This window comes from Sphaerodactylus townsendi, linkage group LG06 (genome assembly GCF_021028975.2).
Source record: "Sphaerodactylus townsendi isolate TG3544 linkage group LG06, MPM_Stown_v2.3, whole genome shotgun sequence".
NCBI classification, from domain to species: Eukaryota; Metazoa; Chordata; class Lepidosauria; order Squamata; family Sphaerodactylidae; genus Sphaerodactylus; species Sphaerodactylus townsendi.
Window position 1 is genome coordinate 85665098 of NC_059430.1, and position 15897 is coordinate 85680994.

The 15897-nt window shown below is 40.2% G+C and overlaps 1 protein-coding gene across 4 annotated transcripts in view; it reads left to right on the forward strand.

Moving 5' to 3' along the window:
- COG5 (component of oligomeric golgi complex 5) overlaps positions 1–15897 on the forward strand; it is a 216477-nt gene that overhangs the window by 164293 nt on the left and 36287 nt on the right. For all 4 annotated transcript variants that reach the window (XM_048499481.1, XM_048499483.1, XM_048499482.1 and 1 more), the window contains exons 12-14: positions 4354–4558; positions 7279–7440; positions 8156–8255. In XM_048499481.1, the coding sequence (XP_048355438.1) occupies positions 4354–4558; positions 7279–7440; positions 8156–8255 (467 nt within the window). The remainder of the gene's footprint in view (positions 1–4353; positions 4559–7278; positions 7441–8155; positions 8256–15897) is intronic.

A 15897-nucleotide genomic window follows, 5' to 3' on the forward strand; every position in this document is an offset into this window, starting at 1 on the left:
GAAGAAGGCACAGCTTTCAACTTTTTTAGAAATGAAAAATATTTGTGAAATGGTGATGATCAGGAAAGAAGGAAGTTTACCTGCATTGTAGCTTTAGTTGTTTCCCTAATAACAAAAGAAAAAAATCCCTCCACAGTTGCACAAAATAATGCAGGAGGCAATTGCTTTACTGGTAATTATTCAGTAAGTAGTCATGGCATCTATTAGCCAGAGTTCACAGAGAATTTTTGATGGCATGGACTGGAGAGAGAGATCGTGTTTCCAATAGTGAAATGTTCCAGTTTGCGTGCTAGGAAAATGCCCCTTTTTGCACCGGAAGTGCTTCCTTGAAGAAACTGGATTGGGCATCATGAACACAAGTGCCGTTTTAACTGCTGGATGATCTCCATGGAGTGATTTTTTCCCCTTTTGCACGGAAATGTGCTTTTGAGGACTGACCATCTTGAATACCCAGCTTTGAATATTTATAATGCAATATTAACAAACATTCTGAACACCTGGTTTGAGTATGTTGCCTGTGTGCCTAGAATCAAAGGTCCAATAAAAAAGTTGTGTGTAGCAGATGGAGTTGGAGTTGCCTTGGAAACCGCTGGCTAGGATCCAGGCTTTCTACCAATTTCCCCCTATTCCTCAAGAATAGCATTTCATTGAGATCAGTGAGCTGTGGTAGGAGTGGGAAGGTAGGAAAGTTCCATTTTGCCATTAGAAAATTTAATCAGGATCCAACCCTTTGACTACACTCTATCCCCTTTCAAATAAATGAGTTCATCCCCATTGATTTAAGTGAGAAATAGATTGTACTATTAGGGTACAATCTATGCAGAAATATTTCAGTCTAAGCCTATTGCAATCAATAAATTTAGAGTGCAATAATTCTACATACTGTTGTACTTCTGGAATCAAATTTCCATTCAGCCATAATGTTCACTGGGGAGACTTTCATCGTGTCACTAACTCACAGGGTTGTTGTGAAAATAAAATGGGAAATCTCTGAGACTCTTCAAAGAAAAAGGTTTTGAGAAAATAAATAGTAAACTGAGATATGTGTGTGTATGTGTTTATTTAGTATTGCTGTGATGAGCTTACAGTATAATTAGTCAAACAACTGTGGAGACTTGGTATAGGTTTTTTTTCCAGAAGGTGCAGATGATGATGAACCCCCACAAACAATATTTTTCTTCTGTTAATTTGCTAGGTTAAAAAAACCTGTGCACATGCAGCTCAGTAAATAGCATCTGTGGAAGCATCTTTGTGGGTTCAGCTTAAATACTGGATATATTATTCAGTATGTAAGCATTTGCTCTGTAGTTGCTAAGCAACCAGGTGATCCAGAAGCTAACTGAAATCAAGGGACTGCCTAATTCTACCATGCATACTACCTCATAATTACTAGGAATGTAGTGCTGGAAAGAGCCAGAGCATTTCTTGTTTTAATTGTATTTTACTCTCACAGGACTGCGAGGTACTGTGCTTAAGAACTTCTCTTAACCAGGCTGGTTAACCACAGAGATTCTTCCCTGCAGGGAGAACGGAAAGCTGCCATGTTCAAAGAGACTATGCGCATTCAGAGCATGATTAGTGGGGCTTATTGGGCCTTTCCATCTCTTTAAAGCTATTTTTCCCCTTCTTGCCCAGCCCAGCCCAGTCCTGCTAACCCTAACCCATGCTATGCCACAAAATGGAAAAACGAGGTTTCTATACCTGAGTGAGGGAGAGTCACATTTCCCATTGCGCTGTGCTTTTACTTAGGCAGATAGAGGCAGGAATGGGTTTGTGCCGACTCCAATTTCACCTGTTCTTGCCCTGCTGTGGTGGCAGTGGCACATTTTTTGAGTCCAGTCTGTGCATTTGATTTGATTCTGTCAAATCTAGGCTGTGCTTTTGCAACATCATACTTCAGTTTCAGTCATGAATATTTCTTTCCTACCATTTTGTCTCTTGTTCCTTTCTGAACCTATGTGTAATTATTTCTTGTTTATGAGACATATGTGTGTTTATTTAGTAAATAACAGGTCAGATTGGTATTTAGTCAAGCAGAAAAGCCCCTTCTCTTAGGCACTCCTGATTTTGCTGTGAGATATATAAAAATCTAAAAACAAAAGGCATCTCAGGCTCTCTCTGTTGCTCCTATCATAGAAGCCCTCTTTAATTCCACCATGGCTGTATTGGCCTATTGTCTGGAGACTGTGGTGAAATGGTTAAAAGCAGAGCCACCTGAAATGAAATCCATGGAAGATGGAGATTCTGTGGCTGAGTGGTGATAGTGGTGGGAATTGCCAGCTCCCAACATCTGATGGCATGCAAGTAACACCTGTGCTGGCCAATAAGAGTTTGGGAATGATTCTAGATGCCTCCTTATCTATTGGGGCCCAGGTCATGAATGTGGTGCACCAGGCATTTTACCACCTTTGCCAGGCAAAGCAGCTTCTCTCCTACCTGTCCCAACCTAACCTAGCCTCAGTGATCCATGTAACAATCACCTCCAGACTACCTCAGCTCTCTCTATGCAAGGTTGCCCTTGAGACTGCTCTGGAAACTCCAGCTAGGAGAAAATGCAGCCAGCTGCCCAAGTCCTTATGTGGACTCCATGGCATTCTCACATTAAGCCAGCGCTTTACCAGCTGCATTGGCTCCCAGTAGAGTATTGAATCAGGTTCAAGGTTCTGGTATTAATTTTTAAAGCCCTAAATGAACTGGGGTTGTGATAGCTGCAAGACTGCCCCTCCCCATGTATTCCCCAAAGAGCTTTGCACTCAGCAAATTACAATCTGCTGATGGTCCCTGGTTCTAAACAGTTCAGCTGGCCCTGGCCTGATGGAACGCTCTGTTGAGTGAGACCAGGGGCTTGCTGGATTTGGTGCAATTTTGCAGGGCCTGTAAGATGGAACTGTTCCTCTGGACCCATGGTTGGGGACAGCAATAGTTTTCTATCTGACTGGCCTCCCACCCCACCCCACCCCACCCCACCCGAACCCTTTCCCTCTCCAATATGACTGAAGAAATTGTTGTGAGAGGGTATTGGTTATGATTGATACCTTCAATTTTAAGACACCAAAGTTTTTTGTGTAATATGGAATTTTATGTCAATTTTTTTGGGTTTTAAGCCACCCTGAGCCCATTCGGGGAAAGCTGGCCTAGAAGAAAAACAAACAAACCATCTGGCATCCACAGTAGACATGCTCCTTTTCATGCTCCTTCCTTACAGAGGAAGTGAGGATGACCCATACTGTGTCATAGTTCTGCAGGCAATGCAGGGCCATGTTATTTAGCTGGATCTTGGATGGACCTCTGCTGAGGTCTATGCCTGTGGAGTTTGTGAAGGCTGTGTCATATTGATGTGATGTGGATTGTTGCAACATCACTAATGGTGATAAAAGTAGGACAATTTTTAAAAAAAATTAACAATAACCTTTAGGAGATATTTGCAGTAAAATTAATGGGCTCATTTAAAGTCAGAAAAAAAGCTGTGATCATTCTTGTGAAGGTTAGAGTCTTGGTATGTATATTCAGATTAATCAAACAGGAACGTTTATAATGGTGGTAATGTCCAAGGAAAGGTACCATGTTTGATTTCTAGAAAGAGACTTGCTTAGACTCAAATCCATCTGGAGATGGAGCCCTCTGTAGTGGAGTCATCTTCTTTTAACACCTGATATTCTGGGCCTCTGCATAGTTGACTGGTGAAGGAAATTCACTTTGTTCTTGATTAGACTAGACTTTCCTCTGTTTCTATGTTCTAGGATTGACTCATGGCCCTGAAAACAGGTGCCAAGGTTGAGCCAGGTATACATTAATCCATGGAAGGACAGCGACAGCAGCTAGAAGACAACGAATTGTGGAACAAACATTTATCTAAATTACCTTTACCAGTGTTAATGAAAATCGTTTATCATAGTAAAGGGTAGTAGCTGTTTCATAAAGTAATATTTTAGCACTAAAATTATAGGAGTTAGGGGAGAGGACTGTACAAACTGAACAATATTTTATTAGAACAGAACATTTGAAAATAGACTTTCTGCTAGTTGCACCAGGGGCTTCCTCAGTCCATTCATTAACTTCTTTCTGTAGTAAGAAGGGAAGTAGGAAACAGACCTGACCTTCTCCTGAGTTCAGTCTTGAGAGGAAGGAGACAGCCCCAATACACAAACTGCATTTATTTAAAAGCTATCATATCAGGCCAGTTCCTTCTTAAAATGGTATCTGATTAAGGTGATTTGAACTCTCTAAAGCTTATGCCCTGAAAATCTTGTTGCTCTCTAAGGAACTACTGGACTTGAATCTAGCTCTTAAAATGGTAAGAGTCACAGAATTGAATACAGTACAGCACAGGTATTCATGGTTTTTGTCTTACAGCTTCCACGTTTCTGAAACAAGCTTTTGAAGGTGAATATCCTAAATTACTGAGGCTCTATAATGATTTGTGGAAGCGCCTTCAACAATACAGTGAAAATATTCAAAGAAATTTGAATACAAATGGAACTACGGAACACTTTGTTGAACTTCAGCAAATGGAAGATGATACACATGACCTATTCATGCAAAAGAAGCAAGATTATGAGTATGTGCATTCTGTGTATAGTTAATGTATAGGGAATCCCAGGCTATACTATTTCTACTCTTCAGCAATATCTTTCTTTTGAAGTTTTGCTGGGGAATCCATAACGTTAGACTGAACAAAAAGAGTATTTTCTGCAGCATAAAGACACTGCAACTTTTGTATTGATCTTCCTGTTGAACACATTGACTCTTCTCCCAATGGTATGCACAGTAGAACATCTATTAGTTTTAATTAATGCAAAATAATGCTATGAACTCCCAACTGTGTGGGAATCTATGAACTCCCAGCTATGCGGATAGCTATTTGGGTTTTCTCACCATCAGCAGGAACTGAAGGATTCATATATGACATGCTTGTGACTGGGGTTGGTTGATGGTAGGGTGATGAATTATTCTAGGTGACTAATTCAGCAATTTATGTATTTAGAAAGAAGAATGGATTCCTAGGTAATGCTGATTTGGGGCCTGTGTGAGTCAAAATCAAATCAAATTCACATTTAATTATATATTATTAAATATGGTAAATATATTATTAAATATAGTATATTATTAAATATGGAAAAAGTAGCACATGTTAAATAGTGAATTAGAAAGCACAGTCAATATCATACACGGAATATTTCCATTAATATCAGAATAGTTTACATTACATTAAGCATTTACTTTACATTTAAAAAGACTCTGTCAGAAATTGGATCACCTGCTGCTTATTAACAAATCTTTTGGCCTAAAGGATGTCCAGAAGAATCTCGGCACAAGATCTCTCATGTAATTGACAATCAAAAATAATATGGCATATTGAATCTGGCAAGTCTGTCCCACATGAGCAGAGTCTCTCCTGATAGGGGACATGACAGAACCTTCCTGTAGTACCTTTGATGGGAAAGAATTCAGTCTTGCCAACATCAAAGCTCTATGTTGAATGGGGAGGACTAAATTATGGAATAATGGGCCATAGTCCTGAAACTGAATTTGGATGCCTAACTTAGCTAGAGCGCATAAATATGGTTGGAAGGGGCAGAGCTTCTGCTGTTCATGATCCACCAGACTCTGTTTAATAGATTGAAAAAATAAACAATAAGAAAGTAATAAAGAATTATAGGCGATGCTAATTTGATTTAGTTTTTGCAACATTACATGAAACCAGTATGCACTATAAACATCACTTTCCAAATGGACAAGAAGACTATTTGGTTGAGCTCTAGAATGAATATTGAGCCAGTACCTAAAGATGGTAATCCAAGCCTTAGTGTCCATGCAACTTTTTCCCAGTTCAGCACAGATGGCTAAACAGGGAACACATTTTGGCCCCTTCTGCACAGGCCTGGGGAGCAGCAGGGCACCGGTGTACATGACACTGGTGCAGCCCCAAGACCCTTCGCACACTTGTGTATGGGCAGCCCCGGAGCTTCCGTGGCCCGCAGCAGCACCTCTGCACAGACGCACACTGCTTTTTTAGAAAAACTCACCTCTTCCCTGCGTAGCTGCATTGGAACAAGGGAACACACACCCGTGGTCCTGGCAACGCCCCAGGGAGCAGAGGGCAGGAGGCATGTCTCCTGGTTCCCACGGAGCTATGCAGGGAAGAGGAGATAAGTTTTTTTTAAGCAGCACGCTGAAAAACAGGCCTTCCACCCGGTGCTGTTCACTCGGCACTAGATGGACGCCACTGTTTTCTAAAAGACTCACTCATTTAGCAAGTCAATAAAACACAGTTGCGGGAGAAATGGGTCGGTGCAGCTTCACACCAGCAGTGGCAGCTGTGCAAAGTCCTCCCCCACAATGGTGTTTTTACTGGCTGCACATCGCTGTATACGGCCTTTGAGTTCCCAACTGTTTGGCAGGAAAAGGAGGTTTGTATGGCCTCAGTATACTTATTAAAAGCAGCAATTTGTATAGGAATTCCATTTAAATTTGTGTTAAAACTTTAGGACTGAAAAATTTCATTGTGACGGGAACACAATTGGTTGCTTCTCAAAAAATAAAATTGTTTGATTTGAGTTGCAGAACATCTGGCCAAATTAATAGCACAATTTCTGTTCATTATCATTTAAGATTATGTTGATAAGAAATTCCCAGATATTTAAAATTTTTGACTCACTCAGTTTCCATATCACAATACTCAATTTCTGTGGTTGCCAACTTTTTGGGGAAAAATCACAACTTTAGATTTATCATAATTAATTGAGAGCAAGTTATCTTGGCAGTACTGATGAAAAAACGTTAAATATCTTTGGAGGCCAACTCTGATACAAAAGAGAATGGCAATGTCATCTACATAAAGTAACAAAGAAATTGATAAAGAACCTAACTGGGGCAGGGGTCACCATTTACAGGGTTTTAATTATGTGCCAAATCATTTATAAAAAGGTTGAACAGATGTGGATCAAGGACATATCCTTGCATAATCCCCTTGGTAGTTGGCATTTTAGATGTCAATTGGCCATTAGCTGAACCTGTGTGAGTCTTCCTGCTGTTTATGGAATTTGAGGTTACATTGTCTTTTTTGCCCTGTACCATTAGGAAAAGAATTGCATCAATACTCTGAGAAGTATAGGATTGAAGAACAAGGTTCTGGTTGATCTTATGAATTCTACAAGAGCAGCGCCCCCTCAAAGTTTATAAATACTAAGTTCTTTCAGCCAGATCTATTGCTGTTATTTCTTTTGTTTGGAAAAAAAAAGAAAACAAACTTTTAAAACCAAGTCCTCTGTTACCCAGTCCAGAAATAGCCTTGAAAGACTCTCTGCAACCTTATGAAGCTGCCTACTTGTCGAAGTCATTATCTCGACTCTTCGACCCCATCAACCTCGTCTTTCCTCCTGGGGGTCGCAATCCTCCTTCGACTGATGAACTTGACAGCATCATCAAAACCATTGCAAGGTGTGTGACCAAAATAAATTTCCATATATAATATGTTGTCCTATCCTGTCCCCTTTTTTTAGAAATGAGAGTTCATTACTGTTAAATAGCGGTTCATTGTGCTCCTTCACATTTGGTGGGGTACATCTCACTGCTGAGGAACCTGGACGTTTTACTTGATTCAGCACTGTTGCTGGAGAAGCAGGCAAGCTCAGCTATGAATAATTCCTTCCCCTGTCTTCATCTGGCATCTGACTGGTTCCCTACCTTGCCCAGCTGATCTGGTCATGTGGGTTCATGTCACAGTAACTCTGAGACTAGGTTCTTATCATATACTCTATGTATGATTGCCCTTGAAGACAGTCACAGGATGTGACCTGAGACAACAACCTGTGCTTGGGCTTTTACAGTGGTAAAGCTCCTACAAGCTGGAAAAACCTACCAGTGGAGGTTAGAAAAACTTCCAAATATACATTCCACAATCTAGATACGACAAAACTTTTCAGGAGGGCCTTTTTATAAATTAACTGCCGCTTGTAATATTATTTTGTTGCTGTTTGTTTTTACTGGGTTTAAGTCTTTTAATTGTGATCCACCTTTGGTTTTTTTTATTGAAAAAGGTGGACTACAACTACATAGTGAACTCAAATATCAGGAATAATAGTTGAAGTTTTAAAAAGTCTACTAAAAAGCTAGTGCTTTTTCAAGCTATATTCTTTTTCTGTTTGTTTTCTAGTGAGCTAAATGTGGCTGCTGTGGATCCAGACCTCAGCCTGGCAGTATCTAAAAATGTGGCAAAGACTATACAACTGTATGGTGTAAAGTCTGAGCAGCTTGTAAGTAACTCTCCACTGCTAAATTGTTTCAAATTGTTTCAAATGGCCATGTACATGGAAATTCTGTTCAACTTCCGTGGCTCATGGTCATGATAGGTGTTGATCCGCCTATCTTCCCATGAATCTCTTTACTTCTTTTAAAAGATTATCTGAACTTTGTGACTATCATCCCACTTGACAGTTGTACACATGTATCAGTGTGCATATAGTGTCTTGTTTTTATGGTGCTTGCTTTTTATAATTTGTAATCTGTCTCAAAAACTTCTCTGGAGGGACTGCACATAAATCTAAATACATTTGGTTTTAAACATTTAGCAAACTTCTGGACAGCATGACTTTGTGGGCAATATGCATTGTGGGTTTCTGCCCTCAGCAGAAAGAAGAAATGCTTCTGCCATTAAGAAATAAGTTGTGTTTAGTTTCATTCAGTGTCCCTTTTGTATCTTGTAAACAGAATCCCCAGCTTTACTTTGTCTCAGCTGTGAGGTATTTATGTGTGTTCAGTGTGTGTGTCTGTGACATAGCAACTAGCATATAAGTCTTACAGTTTAAATATTAATGCTTGCTCTCCATGTTCGTTGTGCGTCCTCATATATTATTTTCTTTGAGCACAGCTCCTCCTTGATCTGGTTTATATTAAGCTTGTTGCTAACATTCTGAAGGTGCACCCTTAATTAAGAACCCAGCTTTGTTTGTGGCTGCTTTGTCAGAAATTAATCCCGTTGACTCCATGCTGCCTGTCCACAGAGCTTTGGAATGTCTCCCTGGTGTTCCTCAATAGACTTCCCTCAATTAAGTAGTGCTGATTTCTGTTCACTTTATCAGCCTGCTCTGTGTAACAGAAGCCAAATCATCTTCAGGATGTCTAGTCTTAAGATGTCTAGTCTTAAGTACAACCACCTTGAAAATGAATGGCTTTGATACAACAAAGCATTTCTATCCAGGGAGCAAAACCTTCACCCTTCCCCACTTCCACTTCAACCCAAAATGTCCCCTTCCTCTTTTTGGTAGATGGGGAAGGTGAGAAAGTCTCGAGCAGAACTTGCTGTTGGATCTTGACCACAGTCCTTAACCTATTCTTATGTGGCTTATGGATTTCTTCAGTTGCCTCTTGTGAGAATCAGTGAGTCAATTGTGTGTCCAAAGTTGACAGTGGTTGCTATGACAAAAGTGAGAGGCCGCTGAACGTTGCTACCCAAGAGTTACTGCAGGCCTCTTGGTCTTTAGAGTGGTGGTTGTCGTTTAGTTTGGTTGGGAATGATTGCCGATAGCAGTGTGGTTCATTATTCACTTTTCTGAGCTTTGCAGATTTGATTCCTTCCATAATCATGTGCTAATTGCTTTTTGGTGCAATCAAAAGAATGAAAAACCCATCCACTTATGAAAATTCTTGGAGCAGGTATTAGTATTTTTAAAGCGTTTGGAAATTAAACAAAATATGAAATTACTAGCACTGAAGTCAGTTGTGTGAAAAAATACTCTAAAAAAGTGTATCATTACCAATACATGTTGCATGTGATCGCATCAGCATGGCCGACACTATTCACTTGAGTCCCTTTTAAAAGTAAGCCATCAGCAGAACATGTTGCCTTTTATATATATATATACACAAAAGATACTGTCCCCTTCTCATTAGCGGTAAAGGAAAGGTCTTTGATTGAGTACGGATAGAGCAGCCATGTCTTAATTGGGAAATGATGCTTGTTCTTCTAAAAACTCCTTGGCTCTTAGAGTGCACTGAACCACTTGCATGATCTCCAGTCTAGCTGCTCCACTAGTCTGTTCATCCACCATCCATTCCTGTTTGTTTGAATAAGAGGGACTTTAATTTTGCCTGGGAGTGGGCTACATATTATCTTGGTTCAGGTAGAGATTGTAAAGGTACCACTGCTTTCCCCATAGCTAGCTTGGCTTCTGTGCCCTGTTGTTGGCCCTCCTGAGTAACCGGCTGGCCACAGTGTGAGACAGGATGCTGGACAAGATGGCTCTACTGGTCTGATCCAGCAGGACCATTATGATGTTCTTGGCCTGTTTGAAGAAGATCCATGGGTACATTTGTGCATAGATCGTCGAATGAAAGAGTTTTGTAGTGAATATCCTGAACATTCTCGGCATTCATGGATAGGACATATTTGAAGAAGGAGGTATTACTTCTTGCTTCGAACTTAAACAGGCCAACCTTACTGCTCCTTGAATGAAGAGAAGTTGTTCTCAGGAGGAAATGAGTTAATCTAATTTTCTGGATTGACAGAAATGCAGATTTTCTTGGAAGAATGGATCATCCTCTCTTATTTGGTGACTTTAGTAAATTAATCTTGGATAACATGCCTATTGGTGCAAGTGTTGGTAGATTGAAAATATGAATTATTTTTGCAGAGCTGTAGTGTTGTTCTTTTCTAATCCCAGTAGATCAAGAGACAGCTTGGGAAACAGTGTGTCATTCTGTGTATTGTCGAAGGCTTTCACGGCCGGAATCACTTGGGTGCTGTGTGGTTTCCGGGCTGTATGGCCGTGTTCTAGCAGCATTCTCTCCTGATGTTTCTCTCCTGACATTCTCTCCTGAAGCTGACAATGTTTCTTCACCCACCCTGGACACTCCAACAGGTATATATACTCTATTTGCTTTCCCAACATCAGATCCTCTGAAGATGCCAGCCACAGATGCAGGCGAAACGTCAGGAGAGAATGCTGCTAGAACACGGCCATACAGCCCAGAAACCACACAGCATCCAAGTGTGTCATTCATCTCTTGTGATGAGTTTTTGACACTAGTCCTCCTAAAGGTGTTCTGTCACCAGTTTCAGGTTATATTGATTCACCTTTGTGTGTATGTGGGGGGGGGATATTTTAAATGTCCCCTCCTTGGTAATGAACCTTAATTTTTTTCTGACTCCCAGTTTCTGTTTACGGTATTTATTTAAGGTATTTATATTCAATTGCTCCTAATTTCTTTGTGATTGGGTCCGTAAAGTGCATAAATCACAATTTGGCAAATAACATTTTATTGTTAGATTGTATTTGGTACTTTTTAGTAGAATTATAATTATATGCATTTATGTTATTAATGGATTAAGGTATGGGGGATGACAACATGTGCCTAAAGTATGTTTATGAATGCATCATGTAACTTATTGCACTATCAATCAAAATATTAGAATAGGTTTTGACTGCTGTCTCCTCCTAGTGTATACGCATCTTATGAACCCTATCCTTGGACTGGATGGAAGGCAGGGAAGGAGCGAGGGGGAACTGCGTCCAGGGTACGCGTGTGCCCTGCGCCCCCGCCCCTCCATGCCCCCACACAGGAGTGCGCTTGGGGCGTTGTGCCCTGCCTCGTTGGCACTACGCCACTCATGGAAGGTCATATGGTTAAGACACATAGTCTGGTGGTTAGGATGTCAGTCTAAGATCTGAGAGTCCCAGGTTCAAATTCTCACTCAGCCATGGAAGTTAATTGGCCCAGTCGCATGCACATGGTAGTGATTGTGACGATAAAATGAAGTAAGAAAGCATGATATTAAACCACTTTGGGGTCATATTGGAACAAAAAGTGGGGTATAAATATTGAGATAAATAATTAAATGGCACTATAAGAACATTTCCCTCTCATTAATGAGAAGACTGTAGTTATGTCACGTTTGAGGGATGTCACAATGGAATTATACTAGATACATTATTTTAGTGAAATGCAAATCACATAGTGCAGTGTTCAGAAAACCTTCATTTGTATTACTCAAAAGCATGTTATATAAATATTCCAAAGATAAAATATTGCAAGTACCAGTAAGTTTAAGTGGTTTCATGGAAGTTAGTTGGAATGGGCCAAATAAATCCCCTTTTCTTTGTCAGTGAAGTATTGTTCTCCAAATGCTTGTAATTTTTAAAATTCTTCCCTCATTCTGAGCCGTGTCTGCAGTTGGCTCACACTGTGTGAGTGGTAATATAAAGTACTGTATGTTCTTTTACTTTGATGCTATTTCTGTTAAGCTTCCCATGTGGGTGGATAGAAATACACTAACAGGCCCACCTGCTGCACATAGATAAAATGTGTTGTACTGTGAACTGGAAAATACAGTTGTCTAGAAATGAGGAATGGGTTCCTTGTAGCCTAAGATATCCAAGCTAATATTCCCTTTTAAAAATCAATTATCTTGTGATATTGCTTTTAAAATAGTTTTCATTGCTTTTTGTCCCTCTTTTTCTCTTTGATAAAGGTTTGCCTTAATTGATAGATGAATTTGTTAAAATGAACATTTTGAAGTGATAGTGACTTTCATTTTCTATCAGTATATGCAAATGGCTTCTAGGAATCTAGGAAGTGTCTGTTTCTGCAGAATCTGGGAGCTTCTTTTGACAGTTCAGTTATTTCTTTTTCTCTCAAGCCCCATTTTATTGCGCCTTCACTAGGAAGCTGTCTTTAAGATTGACTTTGGTGTTCATTTGTGATAGTTATTAGTTTTTTTCTGAAGCAGGCATAGCAGTCTTGCTCGTTTTTCTACACGATAGAACATTACTATCAAGAGAATACTAGCTGGCTTTGGTCTTGATGATCTGGCATAGCTAGCTGAATGTGTGGTCACTCCGTTCCAAATACTGGTCTGGGTGATAGCATTACATAGGATGTTCATTTGAATGCATTTTCTTTCTATTTCTTTGTTTCTTGAAACATTTTCTTGTTGGCCTAAAGAGAAGATAACTGACCCATTTCCTTTCAAACCAGTTGACGACAATTCATTCCACACTTCCTAATTGTATTCCTAATCAGCTTGATTTTCTGCCAAAGATAAATTCCACGTTTTATAATGAACAGCTCTCTCCCCTCTGTCTCAGTCTCACCCACCCAAGGGATAAGATTTGACACCAACTCAGTGTGTGTGGAATCTTCATATACAACATCAGTTTAAATCCTGGTCTCTGTTTGAATGAAAGAGCCTTGCCTAAAATATCATTTCCAGACTTAACATCCATCTCCTTTGATTTACCAGTACAGAAACAGCTAATTTTTTAAAAGAAGGGTGGTGGTGCAGAATTTCTATGATTAGATCACATTTGAGCATAGCATTGTGGAATATATCCTTAGGAGGCTTCTCCAGAGTAGGATGTCTTGTACAGTGATCGCATCATTGCTTCTAATTCATGTTCTACTTGTGTTAATCATCTGCTTTCCTCACTGTTCGTACTTAATTTCTCAGACTGTTAGGTGGTGAAACAGTTTTAGGTCTAATGAGCTGATAGTACATACAGTCTTTCACACATCTCACACACTCGTGGTCAATGCTTGCCATTGCCTGATTGGCCAAACAAGGACATTAATGTTTCAATGAGCTGTCTTCATAGACACGCAAACACAATTTCAGAGTCCATTCCAATTTTCATACTGTGTCTGCGTGTTTTTGAAGACAGCTCATCGAAAAAATTTTAAAAGAGAAAATTATATATTGCCGGAATAGGCAGAATGAGCTGAGTACAACCATGTACTTTCCAGGGTGAAAGGGCACCTAGCAGCAGAACCTACAGAACAAATGTCCCAAGGAAACCTTGAGCAAAAAGCTTCAGGCACAAATAATCCCTGCACCGCCATAAAATGTCAGGCGCTAGTGGAAGAGGAAACTGAGGAGAGTTTAAAGGTAGGTGGGAAAAATAAGATGTCTCCTCATCTCCTGAGCTCCACATAGCAAGCAGGAGACGACTTGTAGACGACTTCAGGAAAAATTTCACAATTTACTGACTTTTAAAAAAGTCTTGGTGGAAAAGCTGTGCAGAGTTCCTCCCTGGGATGCTTTTTTCCTCATCCTCAGGACGTCTTATTTGTGCTGTGCAGAATGGACCATTGGTTGTAAAGGGACGAGGATGGATGAGTCACCGAGGAAACCCTGGACTTGTTCTGCTAGCATATGTTCAGTTACTTTCCCTACAAAGGGCAAATTGAAAACCAGCCTGTCATTTGCCAAAGTTTTCTTGTCTAAGATAATTAGTGAACCTCTGCCTCTTTTAACAGTCTAGGAAAGTCTCCATTTATCAGGGAAGCACTGATGATCTTTCCCAGTAAATTCCTCAGTTTTTTGCAACAAGCCTTCACCAACCAGGATGGGCTGGGATATAAACTGCATGTTCTGGCCTTCATAATATCATCTTAAATTTGCCCTCAAATTAAAATCTGAGAGATTTTATTGGTAAAGAAACACACAGAAGTATCCCAGTTAAAAGCGAATTATAATTTTGGAGTCATAACAGGCCTGCACTAAATAATTTTGTTGGACACTGTTCATCTGATGCAGAGGTGCAGTGGAAAAGTAAACTTTCTTCACCATCAGCTCACGCGTTTTCCAATGAGCTCTGTAAAATGCTGTGTCATGATATCCTAAAATGATATCCTGAAATATCATTTCAAAATCACTGTCTGTGAGTTCCATAGGGCTGAATTCCCAACATTAACACCAGGAGGACACTGGGAGGCAACTCTGTTAATTGCCTTGCAGAGCTTGGTTTTCTTCAACACCTGAAGAAAATTGGCTAAGTTTCCACATCCCCCAGGGAGTTGTAGAAACCAGCTTGATCTGTCAGCGACAAGGTGGTTACAAACCTAACCAGTCCACTACCTCCAAGGCACATCTGCTTTACCATGGTGCAATCTGAACCATCAACTGGTACAGACCCAGAGAGAAATTTCAGTCCAGTGGGTGCCCTTTCCCATTTGTCCTGCCCAAAATGGCATGGGACAGCCTTAAGGAAGCTGTAGTGTGACTAGAGAAAACAGCCTCTACCTAAGCGGTGAAGGACCAAGAATCAGAGTGGTGGTAAACCAGTAAGTTTGCTTACTTTTACCCTGGAAGCTAATGTAGGGTACAGCATATCTTTAAAACATACTGCAGCAAGCCCTGGAGTATACACAGACCCCTTTTACATACTGTGTTTCCCCGAAAATAAGACAGTGTCTTATATTAATTTTTGCTCCCAAAGATGCGCTATGTCTTATTTTCAGGGGATGTCTTATTTTTCTGCTCCACAGCTGCATGCTCTGTGTTCTGTTCGACGGGCATGCTTCCAAACAAAAACTTTGCTGCATCTTACTTTCGGGGGATGTTTTATATTTAGCACTTCAGCAAAACCTCTACTACGTCTTATTCTCAGGGGATGTCTTATTCTCAGGGAAACAAGGTAGTCTCATTCTGCATAAAGCATCCCACAATGCTACACCTGCCTCAGAATAGTATTAATCAGCGCTGAGTTACCAACTCAGCCATTGCATTAATTTCAGTTAATAGAAATCTTCCATTTTGAGGCTAGCAAATATCAATGTGATCTGTGCACTGTTAGATTCTACTAAGCTATCTTATGACAGATATTCCAAAATTGATTTGCCTGAGGCTATCAGAAAGGCCCCCACACTTCTGTCATTTTACAAAATGTGCAAAGTAGAATTGTTCTGGAGGGCGTTCTTGTAGTGGGAGCAAAGCCGTAGTATAATGAATCAGCTCAGCATAAGCTTTATTAGGGATAAAGTTTTTTTCTTTCCTGCACTGATTGCCTTGTTGCCTTAAGCAGATACGTTTTCTTGCAATATCCTTGTAAACCCCCCCCCCCACCACCACCAATTCTACAATCTCAAACCAACTGCATAATTCTCTCTTATTAGGAGTTT